Source organism: Lepisosteus platostomus, chromosome 3 (genome assembly GCF_059453375.1).
Source record: "Lepisosteus platostomus isolate fLepPlt1 chromosome 3, fLepPlt1.hap1, whole genome shotgun sequence".
Lineage (NCBI taxonomy): Eukaryota > Metazoa > Chordata > Actinopteri > Semionotiformes > Lepisosteidae > Lepisosteus > Lepisosteus platostomus.
Window position 1 is genome coordinate 29,463,748 of NC_142613.1, and position 16,723 is coordinate 29,480,470.

The following is a 16,723-nucleotide window of genomic DNA, read 5'->3' on the forward strand; positions in this document are numbered from 1 at the left end:
ATAACTTCTATAAGTAGTTTTCTTTGTTACTCTGATTTCTCTATTTAATATCAATGCAATGAGTAGGACTGTCATAATTTGCTGGCGCTACCACATCTTGTTCAGAGATACAAAGTCTTAAATGGAATTTTAATGGGTTATCTTTATTTTAAACTTGGACTCAGCATATAAGAAAGTAGTGCTTCCCAAATTCCACTTGTCTCCAGTTAAACATATTGTGCTTTTGGTAATGCATTTTCATATTTTGAGTGACATAAAGAGCTGCCTTTCAGTCCTTAAAAAATCTAATTTACATTGGAAGGAGTTTAAAGATCACAGAATTAATTTATGATGACATTACTAAAAGGACAAAATCGACCATTATGTATGCCTTTCCTAACAATGCTTTCACCTAGGTTTTCAATTTAAATATTTAATTATTTCCAAAAGTCCCCAAACATTACCTGCCACTTTTTAAAGTGTCTTTTAGACACTAGCGCATCATTTGTCTCTGGGCATGTAGTTTTGTATGAAAGGACAGCGTAAGATATATTCACAACACACACATGCTATAAATTAAGTTAGAGCTTCCAGAGTTCACAGAGGAGCATTGAAGGCCTTTTGTACAACATATAGATTTCAATTTTATAAACATATAAATTACATTGAGAAGAAGAAAAGTTCGACTGATTCCATGTGTTTGACCCAAAATACTCGGATTTAAGGAAAAAAATACATATGCCCATATACATATATATACATATATATATATCCAGAGAGAACCCGGCTGAATTTAGGAGGGAGTGATAATGTGCGTCAGACACACCTGGGAGCAAAGTCAGAGCCAGTTTTCAAGCGGGCAAGACACCAAGGAAGCAAGGACCACTGAGCATAAGTGACTATACAAGAGGACTGTAGAAGGTATTTTTTGCGAACTTATTCCAAGCAGATTACAAGGCCGATAAGGTACTAGGTAATCATGCATCTTAGTTGTTTCTTTGTCCTCTTCCTTCTATCGTGTTACCTGTTACTACACTGAACCTTTTGTACATCACTTATTAATTTATTTTTAAAAATTAACCCTTTTTTTAAATGCACACAATTCCAGCATTCTGCATTTTTATCCATAGCTTCTTATAACATTATCAAGTCTAAGAAACTATCTACAGTACTCAAATATAAGATTTGTACTAAATGAATTTTTGATCCTATATTATAAAATATTGCAAATGTGAAATATACCCCTGTAAGAGGACCAGGGGACAGGTCATTTATAACCGGTATTTCCGGAACGAAACACTTAATATACCCGATATAGACCTGAGCAAGATGGCCGCCAAGGAGAACCAGCTGACCCACTGTTGGAAAAGGCCTATGCAGCGAAACAATGAGACTCAGCTGAGCAACATCAGGAAACAGAATATAAATGCCCCAGAAGCGGTGAACCAGGGCAGAAGCCGATAAGGTGAATGCGTTTTGGAGGAAGAAGAGGATTAGGATTGTGGTTGTTGTGATTAAGGAACAACGGACTACGGTTTACGACTATGGTTTACGGATTACGATTTGGTTACGGTACGGATTTGTGTGGACATACAGACTTTGGAATTTGGATTGTTTAAGGTTACTGGAGACAGATTATGGACCGGAATTGGAAAACATACGGACAAAGAAACGGAGAAGATTGGTGTGGTGCAACATCCCTTTTACACCGGCTTTTCCCCCGGCGACACCACACCCCACACACCCGAGGATTGTTCCACATCCAAAAGGTTGTGTTTCCTTTCTTTTCTTTTCAGCATGGAATAAACCTTTACTTGTTCCTATGTGAAATATATGCATCACCAAATATAACAATCGTTGCATAACAACAGTAAAAATTTAGCTTTGCTAAATTTTTCTTAAAGATATAAGATAAGATCACTTTATTAGCCATATACAATTTCTTGTATTAGGAATTCATCTTTTCACATACCCCAGCTTGCTCTCCATGAGACACAGACACACATACAGAGAGAGAAGCTTGGGGTCAGAGCACAGGATCAGCCATTGTACAGCGCCCCTGGAGCAGTTGGGGTTAAGGGCCTTGCTCAGGGGCCCAAAGGAGTAGGATTCCCCTGTGGGCCGCAGGATTTGAAGCGGCAGCCTTCAAGCCATAGGCACAGATCCTTAGCCACAGTGCCACCGCTCTGCCCCTAACGAAATTTCATTTCAGCATCAATGAAATAGTTTCTGCTATATGAAACTTAACACTTTACGAGACATTTGATTGCTGTAGAGAATACAGTTACTCTTTTATGAACTACCATTCATCCACTTACAAATACACTTACAACAACACATAAAAAATTCAATGCATGAATCAAGTTCTTTTCAGCCTTTCAGATACATTACTGAGAAACCTTCTAAAAACTAAAAATTCAGGATGTTATTCCATTTCAGTTTCTTACTGTGGAAAGTTAAACAAATCAGAGAATGTACAGAATTTTAAATTGGAATGAACTGATAAATGTGAAAATTTACATGTATGGAAACATTCAGGACCACTGTTCAAAGTTAACTTTCAGACTTAAAGCCCAATATTTACTATAAAGAAGAAATTATGGAATTTTGTTTTAGAGTATTTTGGGGGGTCCCATAGTCTCAATGTAAAAATACAATACTAATTGTAATTTACCTTATATTATCCTAACAGGCCTACAGTATGTGAGATGGTATATGGGATTGTAGCAATACTAGTAATCGAAAACTTTTCCCATTGATTCCTTAAATCAACATGGTAATTCGAGCTTGTTCTTAATGGTGCATTGTAAATGATTTGGTATCATTTTTAATGCTAAGTCAGGAACATTATTTGAAGCAAAACAGACAGCAACAGGAAATAACAAATATTAATGTAATGTACAGTATTGCCATACTTTCTTGAAAGGTCAAACAGTGACCCAGATGATGGTGAGCCAGAAGTATAGAACTATTTGATTACAAAAACTTTCAAACCATCTTCTGGAGACTTAGACTGCTTGAGTAACAGTATGCAAAAACAGGGAGTACTCTGTTGAGTCACTGACTACAGAGGAAATGTTGCTTTAAAAAAATATGAAGGTAAAAATAAATAAGACTCAGTCTAATGCACTCTACATAGAACAGTTGGATCTTGAGGATATTAAACTATTTTAGCCAGGAGAACATGGACTATACCTCAGAGGGAAAACTGTTTTATTGCTATGGAGATTTCATATCTTGAAGTTTCCTTCTCAATGTTTTTCATACAATGGATTTAATTTTACCTCTCTGTGGCAGGCCAGATTATCACTGCAGGCCCTAAAATGCATGGTTGCTGGTGTCATAAGTCCCTAGCAACTCCATTACTCAGACGATATCTACTACATCACCTGCCATGTTAGAATATGTTATGACTGTGTACAACTACCTTTTCCATCTCACAATAATGCATAGCAGCAACAAAAAAGGCAAAGATGCAGATTCTTCTCTTAATTTAAAGAAAACATAAGTGAAATTTAGAGAACTCCCCTGCTGGTCAGTTCTGCAGAGGAGGGTTAAATCGTTAGCGAGGAGAAATAATAGTACAGACCAACACTCACACTTCAGCCTTAGCTCATCTAAGACATTCTAAAAAAACTGACATGAGTATTTAAGATTCAGATAACAAAATTAAAAGTAAAAAAATTAAATACATTTATGAAATCTTGATAAAAGTGAAACACTGTTGGGAGAGAAACAAAATGACAGTAAAGAAAAGAAGGAACCTCTAACTGAAACTTTTACAATTTGCTTGATATTGCTTGATATTTATTTTTTTATTCTGTATAACTTTGTACAACTTTTTTATATAAAGGTGTATATTTTAAAATCAGAAGACAGAGAAGACTACAAAACAAAGATTGAAACAGGCAACAGAAAAAAGGCAGTAGGATGATGTATCCTTAAAAGGATTGTCTTCTTAGGTGACTATCATTTTGTAGATGTGTGGCAATAAGGCCAAAATTTATCCAAAGAAAGACTGGAGAGTAGTGTTACAATCGATTGACGAAAGCCAAGCATGAAAGCCGAGAAATACATTGTTCCATACTCCTTCAATCCTTTGTGTAAGAAGTGCTTCCTGTTCTCAATTTTAAATGTACTTCCACATAGTTTTCACTTGTGTCATTTAGTTTGTTTCAATGCTGATTCTGAAGTATTCCACTGTCAATGCCTTTGAGGATTTTAAAAATATAGTTAATTAGTTTCATTGAAAATTGTTTTGAAGTACAAAAGGAATTTTATCATTTTATCATCTACTGTACAGTTCAATTTGTTTACTTACTGAACATTACATTGCAGTGTAATGAAATTTAAATTTGTTAAAAGGTATTTCCGATTTATTACTGTACTCTATAAACATTATATTACAGCTTTTTATTTCCATTGTTCTCCCCTTCATAAACAGGGAAGTTACCTTTCTTTCTTTCCCTTTATCATGGAACTGCTAGCGCCTGCTGCATTCTCTCTCTTTCTCTCTACTCCCTCCTGCGATTAGAACACACAGTTGCTACCATGGAAGGACAATAAACCCTGGTGGACTGCAGCTCTATTCTCCTGTCTCTCCTTCCTCACTTGCAGACACAGCTAGGGAAAATAAGGGATGATCAATATCACAAAAAGTAATTTTATATATAGTTTAGGTGGGTAGCTGCATCAGCATGCGAAGTCTGCAAAGCAACAAGTAACAGGTTTATCCAATGCTGAAAAGAGGAGAGAGAAACACAACGTTTCGGCTGTGAAGCCTTCTTCAGGTGTGAGGGACCTGAAGAAGCATGGAATAAACCTATTACTTGTTCCTTTGCATTTTACATATATATAAATTCAACAGCTAAGATGGAGACTCCTCCGTTTCCTGCTTCTGTAAAAGTTGCGAAACAAAATATGTACATAACTCGGGAAATAGGTATATTTAAATATTTTGAAATCAGGCGACGAATTGCATTAGGCCGTAGTGCGATGCTGAGCATGCACCAAATCTGGAAGAGCAAAGACATCAGCCTCACAACCAAATGCAAAATGGTCCATGCTATTGTGTTCCCCATATCAATGTATGAGTGTGAAAGATGGACCCTGAAAAAAGCTGACTGAAAGAGGACGGATGCTTTCGAGCTATGGTGCTGGAGAAGACTGTTACGGATACCATGGACAGCAAGGGTCACCAATAAAGAGGTTCTGGAGCGCATCAAGCCAGAAATTTCGCTTGAGGGAAAGATCACCAGACTCCGGCTCACTTATTTTGGTCACGTGATACAATCAGATTCATTGGAGAAAGCAATAATGCTTGGAATGGTCAGTGGAACAAGAAGACGAGGCCACCAAAGAACACGGTGGCTCGACGCCATCAAAACGGACACTGGCTTAGGCATAGAACAGCTGAAAGAGAAAGTCCAAGACCGGAAAGCGTCGCGAGAGATGGCCTATAGAATCGCCGAGAGTCAGATCCAACTGACCGGATAACATCATCATCATCAAATATTTTGAACTGAATCTATTATTCCATCGGTTGATTTGACATGGCTATCGGAGTTTAGTACAGTACTAAACAAGAATGAGGGGGAAATCAAAGCACTTCCAACACAATTGTCCTTAGCATATCTTGTCAAATCATGTTCTCTAGCTACAAAGTGTGATTATGATTTTCTTTTAGCACGAACATTCATGTTAATATTTTGCAGTTCTACCACCCATTCTTATTTTTAATTTCCTTTACATTTCTCGTAGCCCCTATGGCACTTCTGTTCTGGTGAAATGCGAAGCGGTTAATGTTTAAGGCGGGCCTGATCTTACATTGATTTATGAGTTACACTACATGAATAACACCAGCTCATCATCATCTAACGACATGCGTGCCTGAAGGTTGCAGCTCCATGAATTCCAAAGATGATATACTTTTGATAAAAACAGGAGTATAACAATCCAATGTTACAAATTCATTTTGAACTTCAAGGAATTTTGCAGGCAGGGAAAAAAATAAGTGTTGCTTGACCAGTGATTTAATGTTTTCTCCATTAGATAAATACACCCAATGAAGGTCCAAAGGTCATCCATCAAGTCATCAACAGGTGGGGTTTGCTTTGAAACTGAACAATTGGCTCTGATACAATCCACATACTGTACAAATCACATTCTTTAGAGAGTGTTTAATACAACACTTTTTCATGGTCACATTTGAGTTGCAAATTATAAAACAACAACAATGGGGTCAATTACATAATGATAGCTGTATCACTAAAAGAAAAACAGAATAGTTATTTTTCATTATTTTTGCTCTGCTTTAGACCACTGAAGAGTAATAAATCAGCAAGTGATTTAAAAAAATATGGCTGAATTTGCAACAGAAGTTTGAAGCAAAAAAAAAAGTTGTGGCAAAACCATAGAAAAATAAACTTTTCTTCCCTTTAACTAAAATCCCAAATTGCAAATGGCATTCAGAAATAATTTATAAATTAAGATTGACACATTGACAATTGGATATTAGTAAAAATACCTTAAACTTGTCTTGAACCACAGCCTAAACCATACCTCTGTCCCTAATCCTAAAGTAGGAATCACTGTGAATAAATAAGACATTTCTCACAGCTGATCACATGAAAAGTAACTGTTCAAAAACCATCTTGCAATATTTACAGCAGACGCATATTTTACACTAAATATTTTTACACAAATTCGTGTATAAGCAATGGATAATGGAAAAATAAATAAAAAATTAAATGTGGGAAATTTCACATTCGAATCTGGCGATGCACACATCTGAACTATGCTTTGGGACTAGTTACAGAGAATATAGCATCGTGCTGCTTTCTTTATCTGTGTTTTCTTGAACATGCATATCAAGCAATCAATATCAAGAATATCAAGCCGTATTCACACCCTCAATACGGTTTGTAAACAAAAAACAAGCATGAACAGGAAAGAAACATGTATGAAGGGGAAAAGCAAGTCAAGAAAAGTGCCCGAACTGGGAGTTAAAAATAAAGATTTTGAATAAGTTAAGGGATGGGATAATAGTGACCAGTTTGGTACAAATATAGGGTTGAGTGTATGCATGGCAAGAATGAATCTTTAATTTGTGCAATTAGAGACAGAGAGAAGGCTACTCTTGAAAGCTATACATCTGCTGCGTTCCTTGTATTTTATTATTATTAACTTTTATTTGATCTATTTTTGTATACTGTACAGTACTGTATTCACTGTATTACTGTTTTCATAATACTTTAGAGTACATATTGTACATACACATACTAATATACTTATGTTTGATTTTACTTGTTTAAGGGAGGGGGAAAGGAAGGTCTAAGGAGGGTGCTCTGATTATACACGATTTGGGGTATACACGCTATGTCAGGAACCTAACTACTGTGTAAAATGCGAGTCTACTGCTATTTTGTAACTAGCATCAGCTGTGCTAAGCACTGACCTTAAACAGAGATAAACACTATATGTTAATGACATAGTTAAATATAAATTATTATGTTAATGAGTTGTCTTAAGTCAAATCTGGGAAGCCAATACCGGTTCCTCCACAACTTTGGGCTCAAAATGTAAAACTTTCACAACACTTACCATCTAAGGCTGCATGTAAAACTATAAAAAAATGACCACAGCAAACTGTTCTTTTAAAGAGGCAATCTTTGTACCTCATAAAACTAAACTAGTACTGCATTCACATGGCTGACCACATTAGTGCTACATACACAGCCATGTGGAGCTTTCAAGCAGAGCTGCAGTCTGCTGAACATGACTTTTTCACATCAGCTCTTTCACCTGCAAGCTACTACCAAAAAGTCAGCCTTCTTGGTTGGCAATATGCAATATGCAAAAAATAAAAAAAACAGATAGTATATGGAGTCCCTGTCTAATCTAGAACAGTGACAAGGGGGAAATGGGAAACAGGATGAGAGATGACCAATTTAGCTTTGACAAAATCAAACTGCTGCTGATTGCAGATAAGTAAAAAGATAATCTGCTTAATTTGACTTTATTACACTAATTTACAGTAATTTGTACAACAGGTATTTGGATAGATGGTTAGCCAGCCTCATTATATCATTATCTTGGCTATACACACTTTGCAACAGGCATTTGTTTCACTTCCTTCATTTAAGTTTAGGAAAGCCTACTGTGTCCATGACGTGTGTCTATTTGAAAATCCATGCAATCTAGATGCATTTAACCAGCCTAAGAGGCTCTCACAATCATTATGTTTCAGAATGTGCAGAATTATAATCAAGTAAATACTGCATAACATAATTTAAAACAATTAACATGTATTTCTCCAGGAATTAACAGTTGGTAAAAACAGCAAAGTTTGAACAATATCAGAATGGAAATGAATTTCTTCCAAAATATTTTCACTAATAACCATAAAACAAAGAAATCTTACAATCAGACTTTAAATCTATTAGGATTAAAGTGCCCCCTGATAACAGGTGTTTGTACTTCTGCACAAAGGCTTGTAGTTGTCTGGAACATGCTACCTAGCCACATTGTTGAAGTCTGACTTATTTCAAGAATCTTCTGGATGTTTTTCTCATTGGTCAATCGCAGCCAAACAGAAGTACTGTATTTCTATGTAGTGTGCCTATCAATAATCAGCGGCAAAATGATAAAGAAGGCTTTGTAACATACAGTACAGTAGGTCAGAGAAACAGCCTCACTAAAGACAATATGTTATATGGCTCCCTCTTGCTTAATAATCTTAGCTACAAAACTATATAGTACTTTTCTGGACACTCCACTTGAAGCTCTCTATAGGTAATGGGGACTCCCCTCCACCACCAATGTTTGGCACCCACCTGGGTGATGCAATGACAGCCAAAGGGCACTGCATATCAGCCATCAGTGGGAAGTAGTCTAATGAGGCCCTCATTAAGGCCTAATTGAGATGGGCATATTGGTTCTTTCCTGTATTTTTATGTGTTGATTTTCAGCAAGCTTTAAATTCAACAGGTCAAATGTCAAGATAATTTGTGTTAATATGGACATAGGATTTTATTTGAAGTATCTGACTAACAAATACAACGGTAATTTCAATTTTCAGAATTACTGTGAAACAGACCAATACTGATGAACACTTAAAATAATGCAGACTAGTAAAGGAAAGGTATGGAAGGTACTGTGCATGCAGCCAGATGATGAGCCTTAGGACACTAAGCTACAGAAGACAGAGAATACTAGTGCTTCTCTTACCATGTCAATTTCTTGAGACACTCTGCGTTTGCGCAGCTCTTCCATCCTCTCACACACGTCACTGAAACAGGTATTGTAATACTCGGAGTACTGTTGAGCCAGGTCATCAATGTTTCCCAGAGAACCATCCTATAAGAGACAGAGAAGGAACTGATCAAAAGCTAATAAATATCCTATACTAATTCAGTTAACTTTCTGTAATAAAGGGGTTGGAGTTTAAATGGAACAATACATAAGTCAAAATTGGTATACCACAGGTTTGCAAAAGCTGGTAGCATACATATGTAGACACAGGTGCAAAGTAATACGGATTGTCAGTATTTATCCTGCCTAATTAAACATACGGTAGGCTTAGCATCCTTTAATCCTTTGCTTTGTAAAAAAATATCCCTGTTACCCACTAGAATAGATTTGTAGAGCCCTTAAAAAACAAATGACCAGCTATATCACAAACCTCTATCTTCCACATGTAGCCAGAAGCTTTGTGCCATTAATGTATACTGAAAGGCAAATTAATGCCTTGTTTGCTGCATCACCAAATGGCTAAGCAAACTATTTCTCCTAGACCACTATCCATACACTGTTGAGTCTTCCCCAGCTTTGACTTCGGCCATTGATAGGTACCAAGTGACACATTCTTGCATGTGCTGTGCAAACAGAGCATAGCAGAAATCAGCTTCTAAACACGTACAAAATTGTTTTCATTTTTCTTTCCCAAAAACTTAATACATTGATGCTAGAAAGTTTAGACCCTTTAGAATGTTCTGAATTTCTGCATAAATTTGACCTAAAATTTGATCAAATCAGACTATGGCCAGCAGCCATATCACCCTGCAACTCACAACTGGCAACCCACTGAAGCTAAGTGAGTGTGAGCCTGGTCAGTACCTGAATGGGATACATCCTGGGAAAAACTAAGGTTGCTGCTGGAAGAGGTGTTAGTGGGGCCAACAGGGGGCGCTCACCCTGCGGTCCATGTGGGTCCTAATGCCCCAGTATAGTGACGGGTACACTATACTGTAAACAGGCGCCGTCCTTCGGATGAGACGTAAAACCGAGGTCCTGACTCTCTGTGGTCATTAAAAATCCGAGGGCATTTCTCGAAAAGAGTAGGGGTGTAACTATATAAGTGGAAGCAATTACTATTATTATCAAGTCATGAAAATAGATAAAGAGAACACAATAAAACAAATAACACACAAAATGTGAAAACCTCTAGGATTATCAGTTCAGTTAAGGGGATAATTTGAGTCAGGAGCGTCAATCAAAGGGATGACAATCAGGTGTGAGTTTGGGTGGCCCTGCCCTATTTAAAAAACAAACCTGAGCCTTCACTACCAAAGTCTGGTCTTCACCACACAGATTTGTGAACGCATGCCATGCCTCGATCAAAGAGATTTCTGAGGACCTCAGAAAAAGAGTTGTTGATGCTCATCAGGCTGGAAAAGGTTACAAAACAACTTCTAAAAGGCTTTGGGCTTTACCAATCCACTGTCAGGCACATAGTGTAAAAATAGAGAAAATTCAACATCATTGTTACTCTCCCCAGGAGTGGTCGTCCAACAAAAATCACTCCAAGAGCAAGGCGCAAATACTGAACAAGAATAGTGTGCATGGGAGGATGACAAGGAGGAAGCCACTACTCTCCAAGAAGAACATTGTTGCCCATTTAAAGTTTGCTAAAGACCACTTGGAGGAGAGAAAACTACTGGAAGAATGTTCTGCGGACGGATGAGTTGGAAATAGAACTTTTTGTCTTAAATGAGAAATGTTAAATTTGGTGAAAACCAAACACTGCTTTCCAACATAAGAACCTAACCATAACAATGAAAAATGGTGGTGGCAGTATCATGGTTTGGGGCTGTTTTGCTGCCACGGGATCAGGACGGCCTGCCTACAGGAGAATATCAGGGTATCTGTCAGTGAACTGAAGCTCAACAGAAGGTGGGTCTTGCAGCAAGACAACGGCCTTAAACACAAGTCAATCTACCAAAGAATGGTTGAAGCAGAAGAAATTTTGTGTTTTGGAATGGGCGAGTCAAAGTCCAGACCTTAATCCAATAGAAATGTTGTGGCAGGACCTGAAGTGGGGAGTTCATGCAAGAAAGCCCACCAACATCACTGTGTTGAAGCAGTTCTGTATGGAGGAATGGGCCAAAATTCTTCCAAGCTGATGTGTGGGACTGATCAACAGTTAGCGTAAACGTTTGGTTGAAGTCATTGCTGCTCAAGGGAGGTCACACCAGTTACTGAAAGCATAGGTTCACATACTTTACCAACAAAGACATTTAATGTTGGATAATTTTGATCTGTAATTGAATGAAAAAGTATATCCTTTTGTGTGTTATTTGTTTATTTGGGTTATCTTAATCTATTTTTATGACTTACTTAGATGACCACATTTTAGGTCAAATGTATGCAGAAATTCAGAAAATTCTAAATGGTTCACAAACTGTATAGCACCACTGTACATCTCATTTGTTGCACTTGCATAGTGTTCCTTTTATTGTGCAAAGCTCCATGTTCAGGCAGACATAGGAAGTAATACCCTCAAAAAACTTCAAATGTGATTCTGCAATATACTGTACAACCTGAAATTTATTTCTCTAATTCTTCAGATCAAGAACTTAGGAATAGCCAAAGGAAGTAAATATATTTAAAAATTCTTTACATTCTTGACCATCACATTTCTTCAAGTGTATTCCTTCCAATAACCGATAATTGTGTTGTATTTTTGCATTCCAGCAATAATTCTGACCTACTGTCTATGCTTAATGTGTAGTCAGCAATTCTATAAAGAAAGCAATGTGTAGCCAAGCTCACAGCCTGCCACGTGGTTCTGCTTGTCAGGTGTTATACAGACTACAAAACTGTTAAGTGTGGCACATGTTCCAGGAAAAAACAAGTTTAAATGTTTAACAACACTTTGCTAGTTACTCAGAAAAGAAACCTGTTGAACAAATTAATATGCACCAAAATAACCTGAAATGAAAATGTCAAAAGCCTTTTCTAAACTTTGTCACAGCCTTTTAAGTTATTGGCACAATAAATGCTTTTAGCATTCCCTGAAGACAAAACAAAACCAATGAGATGAAAAAAAAAACTAAAAAGTCAACTTAACAAACTAGATTATTATGCTTTTATACAGTACATTTTCCTTTTCATCTAAAGTCTGTGGAACCCAGAAGTAAAAATATTTACAACTAATCAAACATAACATAGCTGAAAGCTCCAAAAGTGTACAGTTGGTTTTAGGTTCCATCAAATAAATTTTCTGCAATAATATGGAATTTTTATCACATTCCTGACTTCAGTGCACAATTAACAGTTTGTTAAACACTGTAGCTGTGCTTGTTTATGTATCTTGTTAGTCACTGCCTTTTTCTAAGCACCACAGAAAACATAAGTAAATGCAAATATTTTAATAACAGTTTCAGTAACATTACTTTGTTTTTGGTCATGATAAATCCACTATTACATTGCAAATACAGTCAGTAACTAATTTGAGTATTTTGTATATATAATAGACTAAATAATAATTTAACCCTTCATAAAACTAGATTGCGGATGATGGAGTTAGGGAGAACAAGTGAATCCTGCTCTCCAAAGAGGATCTAGTCACAAGCATTCAACAGATATAGCACTGGAGCTCCCTCGAATTAAAAATGAAAGGACTTAAGAATACCTCTGATCACAAATTCAATTGACATTTACGATCCAACTTTGAAATCGAGCATATATAGAATTTTCACACAAAACTGTTAAAAAAACACTATCATTTTTTCAATCTTTAAAAATCTCAATAGAAAATCTCCGGTCCTGACCAAATGAACTGCTTATAGCCATCATCTTAACTGAACTACACAGGCTAACAGAAATCATGAGAAACCATGATTTTAGCCACCTGCAGAACTGCAGAACACCTGCAAAGCAAAAGAGTCCAATGCAATATTCAATTTAAAAAAAAATATTCATAGCTTGTTTCCAGTATCCCGACCCTTAAGAAATTCTCATCTCCTGGAATGAGAAGTCACTGCCACAATTATAATTCCAGTGGCAAAAAAGAGCTGTTGGAAAAACGTGGCTGACTAGCAAATGTTTCAAGTGACCGAAGCCATCACAGCAAAATACATCAACTAAACCATTCCTATAATTCAGACTGTATGTTTAGAATTACAGACCTATTATTTATATAAATTATTTCAGTACACAAGCTCAAATCTGCCTTACTCGTTATGGGCTACAGGCAAGTGGCATTTGAAAACAATTGTCCAGGGTTAAGTAGCCATTTGTTTTCCTGGATCTGTCAGCCGTCTGCAAACACTAATGAGCCTTGACATCAATTATCCTGAAACTAGAATCACACCATTCCCCTTTTCTCAACGATAAGACTCGTTTCCTTCTAATCCTGTCTGTTCATTTGCAGGTTTTGACTTCACACCAGTCTTCACCTCTCTCCAATTCATACCATCTCAGTGCCCACTCTGCTTCTCTCCTGCTCCTGCCTCCTCAACACTCCTAGCTTTTGTTCTCCCATGCTTTATTAGCCGTCTACTTTCCTCTGTCTCACACCCGAAGAAGGCTCCACAGCTGAAATGTTGTGTTTCTTTTCTTCTAAGCATCGAATAAACCTTTACTTGTTCCTTTGTAGCGTACAAATGCTGATGCAGCTACCTACTTCATCGAAGAGAGATGCACCGCTCCTCCCAACAACACAACAGGTTCTGACAGGTGGAAGTATTAGAGTACATCCACAGATCCTTCATCTTCCTCTTGTGGTAAAAGTAATGTAATGGGAAGTCAAGGTAATAACTGGATATTCCAAGAAATACCAAGCACAAGAATGTGTCACAAATCTAAACAGGGCTATTTGAAAAGCCTCAGAAATAACGCACTTGTAGAAAGTAGTAATTCTGACAGTTCTTAAAAGTTATATTTTTTTCCAAATATTTTGTTTTGGGAAAAAAAGGAAAGTTATTTTTATAGCTACACTTGAAAAAAAGAATGGAACATTTTAATTATTAAAATTTACAGACTGACAAAGCTAAGGCAAGGGAGGTTATTTTGGCTCCTGTCTCCCCCTCAAGGCAAACAGCCATAAATAAGCAAACTATGGTCTCTTTGTGTTGGTACCAACATATTTGATAAGAACTGTTCACACTTTTTAATCTAAGAGCACACATTTCCTGAGACCTAGCATTCACCAAAAGAATTTAAAGAAATTTCTCAATTTGCTGAAAATACACTGAAAGCATTAAAAGCTAAGCTAAGTCTAAAAACAATTCTTTATATGTTTGAAAATACAGCAATAAAACAATAAATGTACTTTATACTTTGAAAACCATTTCAATACATCCTTAGGTTAAGAGTTTACTGAAAAAGTGCTTTAGTCTCATTCCACTGCAATTTATTCAGGCAAAAAAAATGTATTTATATAGTTAAAAAATACTACCAACAACTCATTCTCCTACTTAACATTTAACTACGGAACTGAAAGTGAGTTTCAAAAAGCACCAAGTTTCAAAGCTATCTTTTTAACAAGTCTTTTAAATGTTTACGATAAAATGTGGGATATTACTAGTGTACAAAACATATTATTTGACATTGTGACTTAATATGCATCTTTGAGTATTACTATATACATCTTCCATATGAAAAAAGAATCACAACTAGAAGACATTTTTTAAGTATGCCAAAACAGAAACCTTATGAAAAAATATTAATGCTCACCTTTGGGAATGCGTCACCCCTTTTCAATGGTCATTTAAAAAAGTGTCATTTCATTTCTGGAAAACAAAGTCCTGTACAAGGTTTTTCCAATTACTGCAACAAATATTACAAGCATGACTATTAGGTTATCTGTAAACAGCTGAGTCGGCTTTCTTTGCTCGATCAAATGAGCAACCAGCTGGGACTGCTGCAAATGGAAAGGCTGTGCATGAGCAACTGGTACCTAACGCTCTCTACAAAAAAAATCCATGTAACTGAAATCAACACATTTCTGAACAAAAGCTTCATGTTTACTGTGAGACATTAGTGTCTGGGTTTTTCTGCAGAACCCAAGCAAATCATAAGGATTGTAACAAAGCCGTATCACATTCAGTTACTACATTTTATTGCAGAGATCAGCCTGTGAAAATCGCAAAACATGTTGTTTACCACTTTATAAACATGATGAATAAAAATTTTAAATTCACCCAGAAACAGGAAAAAGAATAATGTATGTGTTCACATTTAAAAGATCCTTTATATTCATTACATAAGTTGTTGATACAGGAAAAAGCGTAAGAACTGAGACTAAACTGAAATGTAATTTTTTGTGCACAGAACAAAAAAAAAAGATAAATATGAGGCAAAAGTAAAGAATTTCAGCTTGTTTCTGGGTATTATTTTGCATTGGTTTAGACATTTTCAAACATTATTTGTGTTCAATCACCTTGAACACAAATAATGTCACGAATAATGCTTCCGTCACCTTCACAGCACAGAAACCGCCCTAGTCAAAGTCACCAACGATCTCCTAATAGCTTCTGATTCTGGTTCTCTTTCCATACGCATCCTTCTTGATCTCAGTGCTGCCTTTGACACTGTTGACCATAACATCTTGCTTTCTCGTCTCGAGACTGTGTTTGGAGTCTCTGACACTGCCCTCAAATGGTTTAAGTCTTACCTCACTGATCGCTGTCACTTTGTCTCTCTCAATGGGTACAGGTCTGAAATTGGTCTTGTCAAGTCTGGTGTCCCTCACTTGGTCAGCTTTTAAGATCACATGGCCTCAGCTTTCATTTTTAGGCTGACGATACTCAAATATACATCCATACCAAACCCGACACTGATGTGGCTGTCTCTATTCTATCTAATTGCATCTCTGACATAAAAATTTGGATGACTCAAAACTTCCTTCATCTTAACTGTGACAAGACTGAAGTCATGCTTATTGGTACCCCCCATCAACTTCGTAAAGCCAGTCCTGTAACCCTGTCTGTAGATGGCTCTGTACTTGAGCTCCAATCAAAATTGAAAAACCTTGGGGTTATATTCGATTCTGGCTTAACATTCGACCCACATGTACAGCATACTGTCAAAACATCTTTTTTTCACCTTAGAAATATCGCAAGACTACGCCCTATGCTATCATTAACTGTGGCTGAAAAGCTGATCAACATATTTGTATTCTCTCGAATTGACTACTGCAATGCTCTGCTCCCTGGGGTATCTAAATCTACTCTGAACAAGCTGCAGTATGTCCAAAATTCAGCAGCCAGAATCCTGACCAGGTCTAGTGCAAGTGTTCACATTACTCCTATCCTGGAGTCCTTGCACTGGCTTCCGGTCAAATTCCGCGTAGACTTTAAAATCCTCATGCTCACCTACAAGGCTTTACATGGCTTGGCACTTCAATACCTGTCTGAACTTTTATCGCCCTACTCCCCACCTCGCAACCTCCGCTCTTCAAATTCTGCCCTCCTTACTGTCCCCCAAGCCCGTCTACATTGTATGGGCGACAGGGCCTTCT

The 16,723-nt window shown here is 36.9% G+C and overlaps 1 protein-coding gene across 10 annotated transcripts in view; it reads right to left on the bottom strand.

Moving 5' to 3' along the window:
- sash1a (SAM and SH3 domain containing 1a) overlaps positions 1-16,723 on the bottom strand; it is a 498,818-nt gene that overhangs the window by 78,858 nt on the left and 403,237 nt on the right. For all 10 annotated transcript variants that reach the window (XR_015935367.1, XM_088625126.1, XM_088625125.1 and 7 more), the window contains exon 2: positions 9,208-9,336. Coding sequence is in view for 9 of the 10 variants with exons in the window: in XM_088625126.1 (XP_088481252.1) it covers positions 9,208-9,336 (129 nt within the window). In the remaining variant the exon portion in view is untranslated. The remainder of the gene's footprint in view (positions 1-9,207; positions 9,337-16,723) is intronic.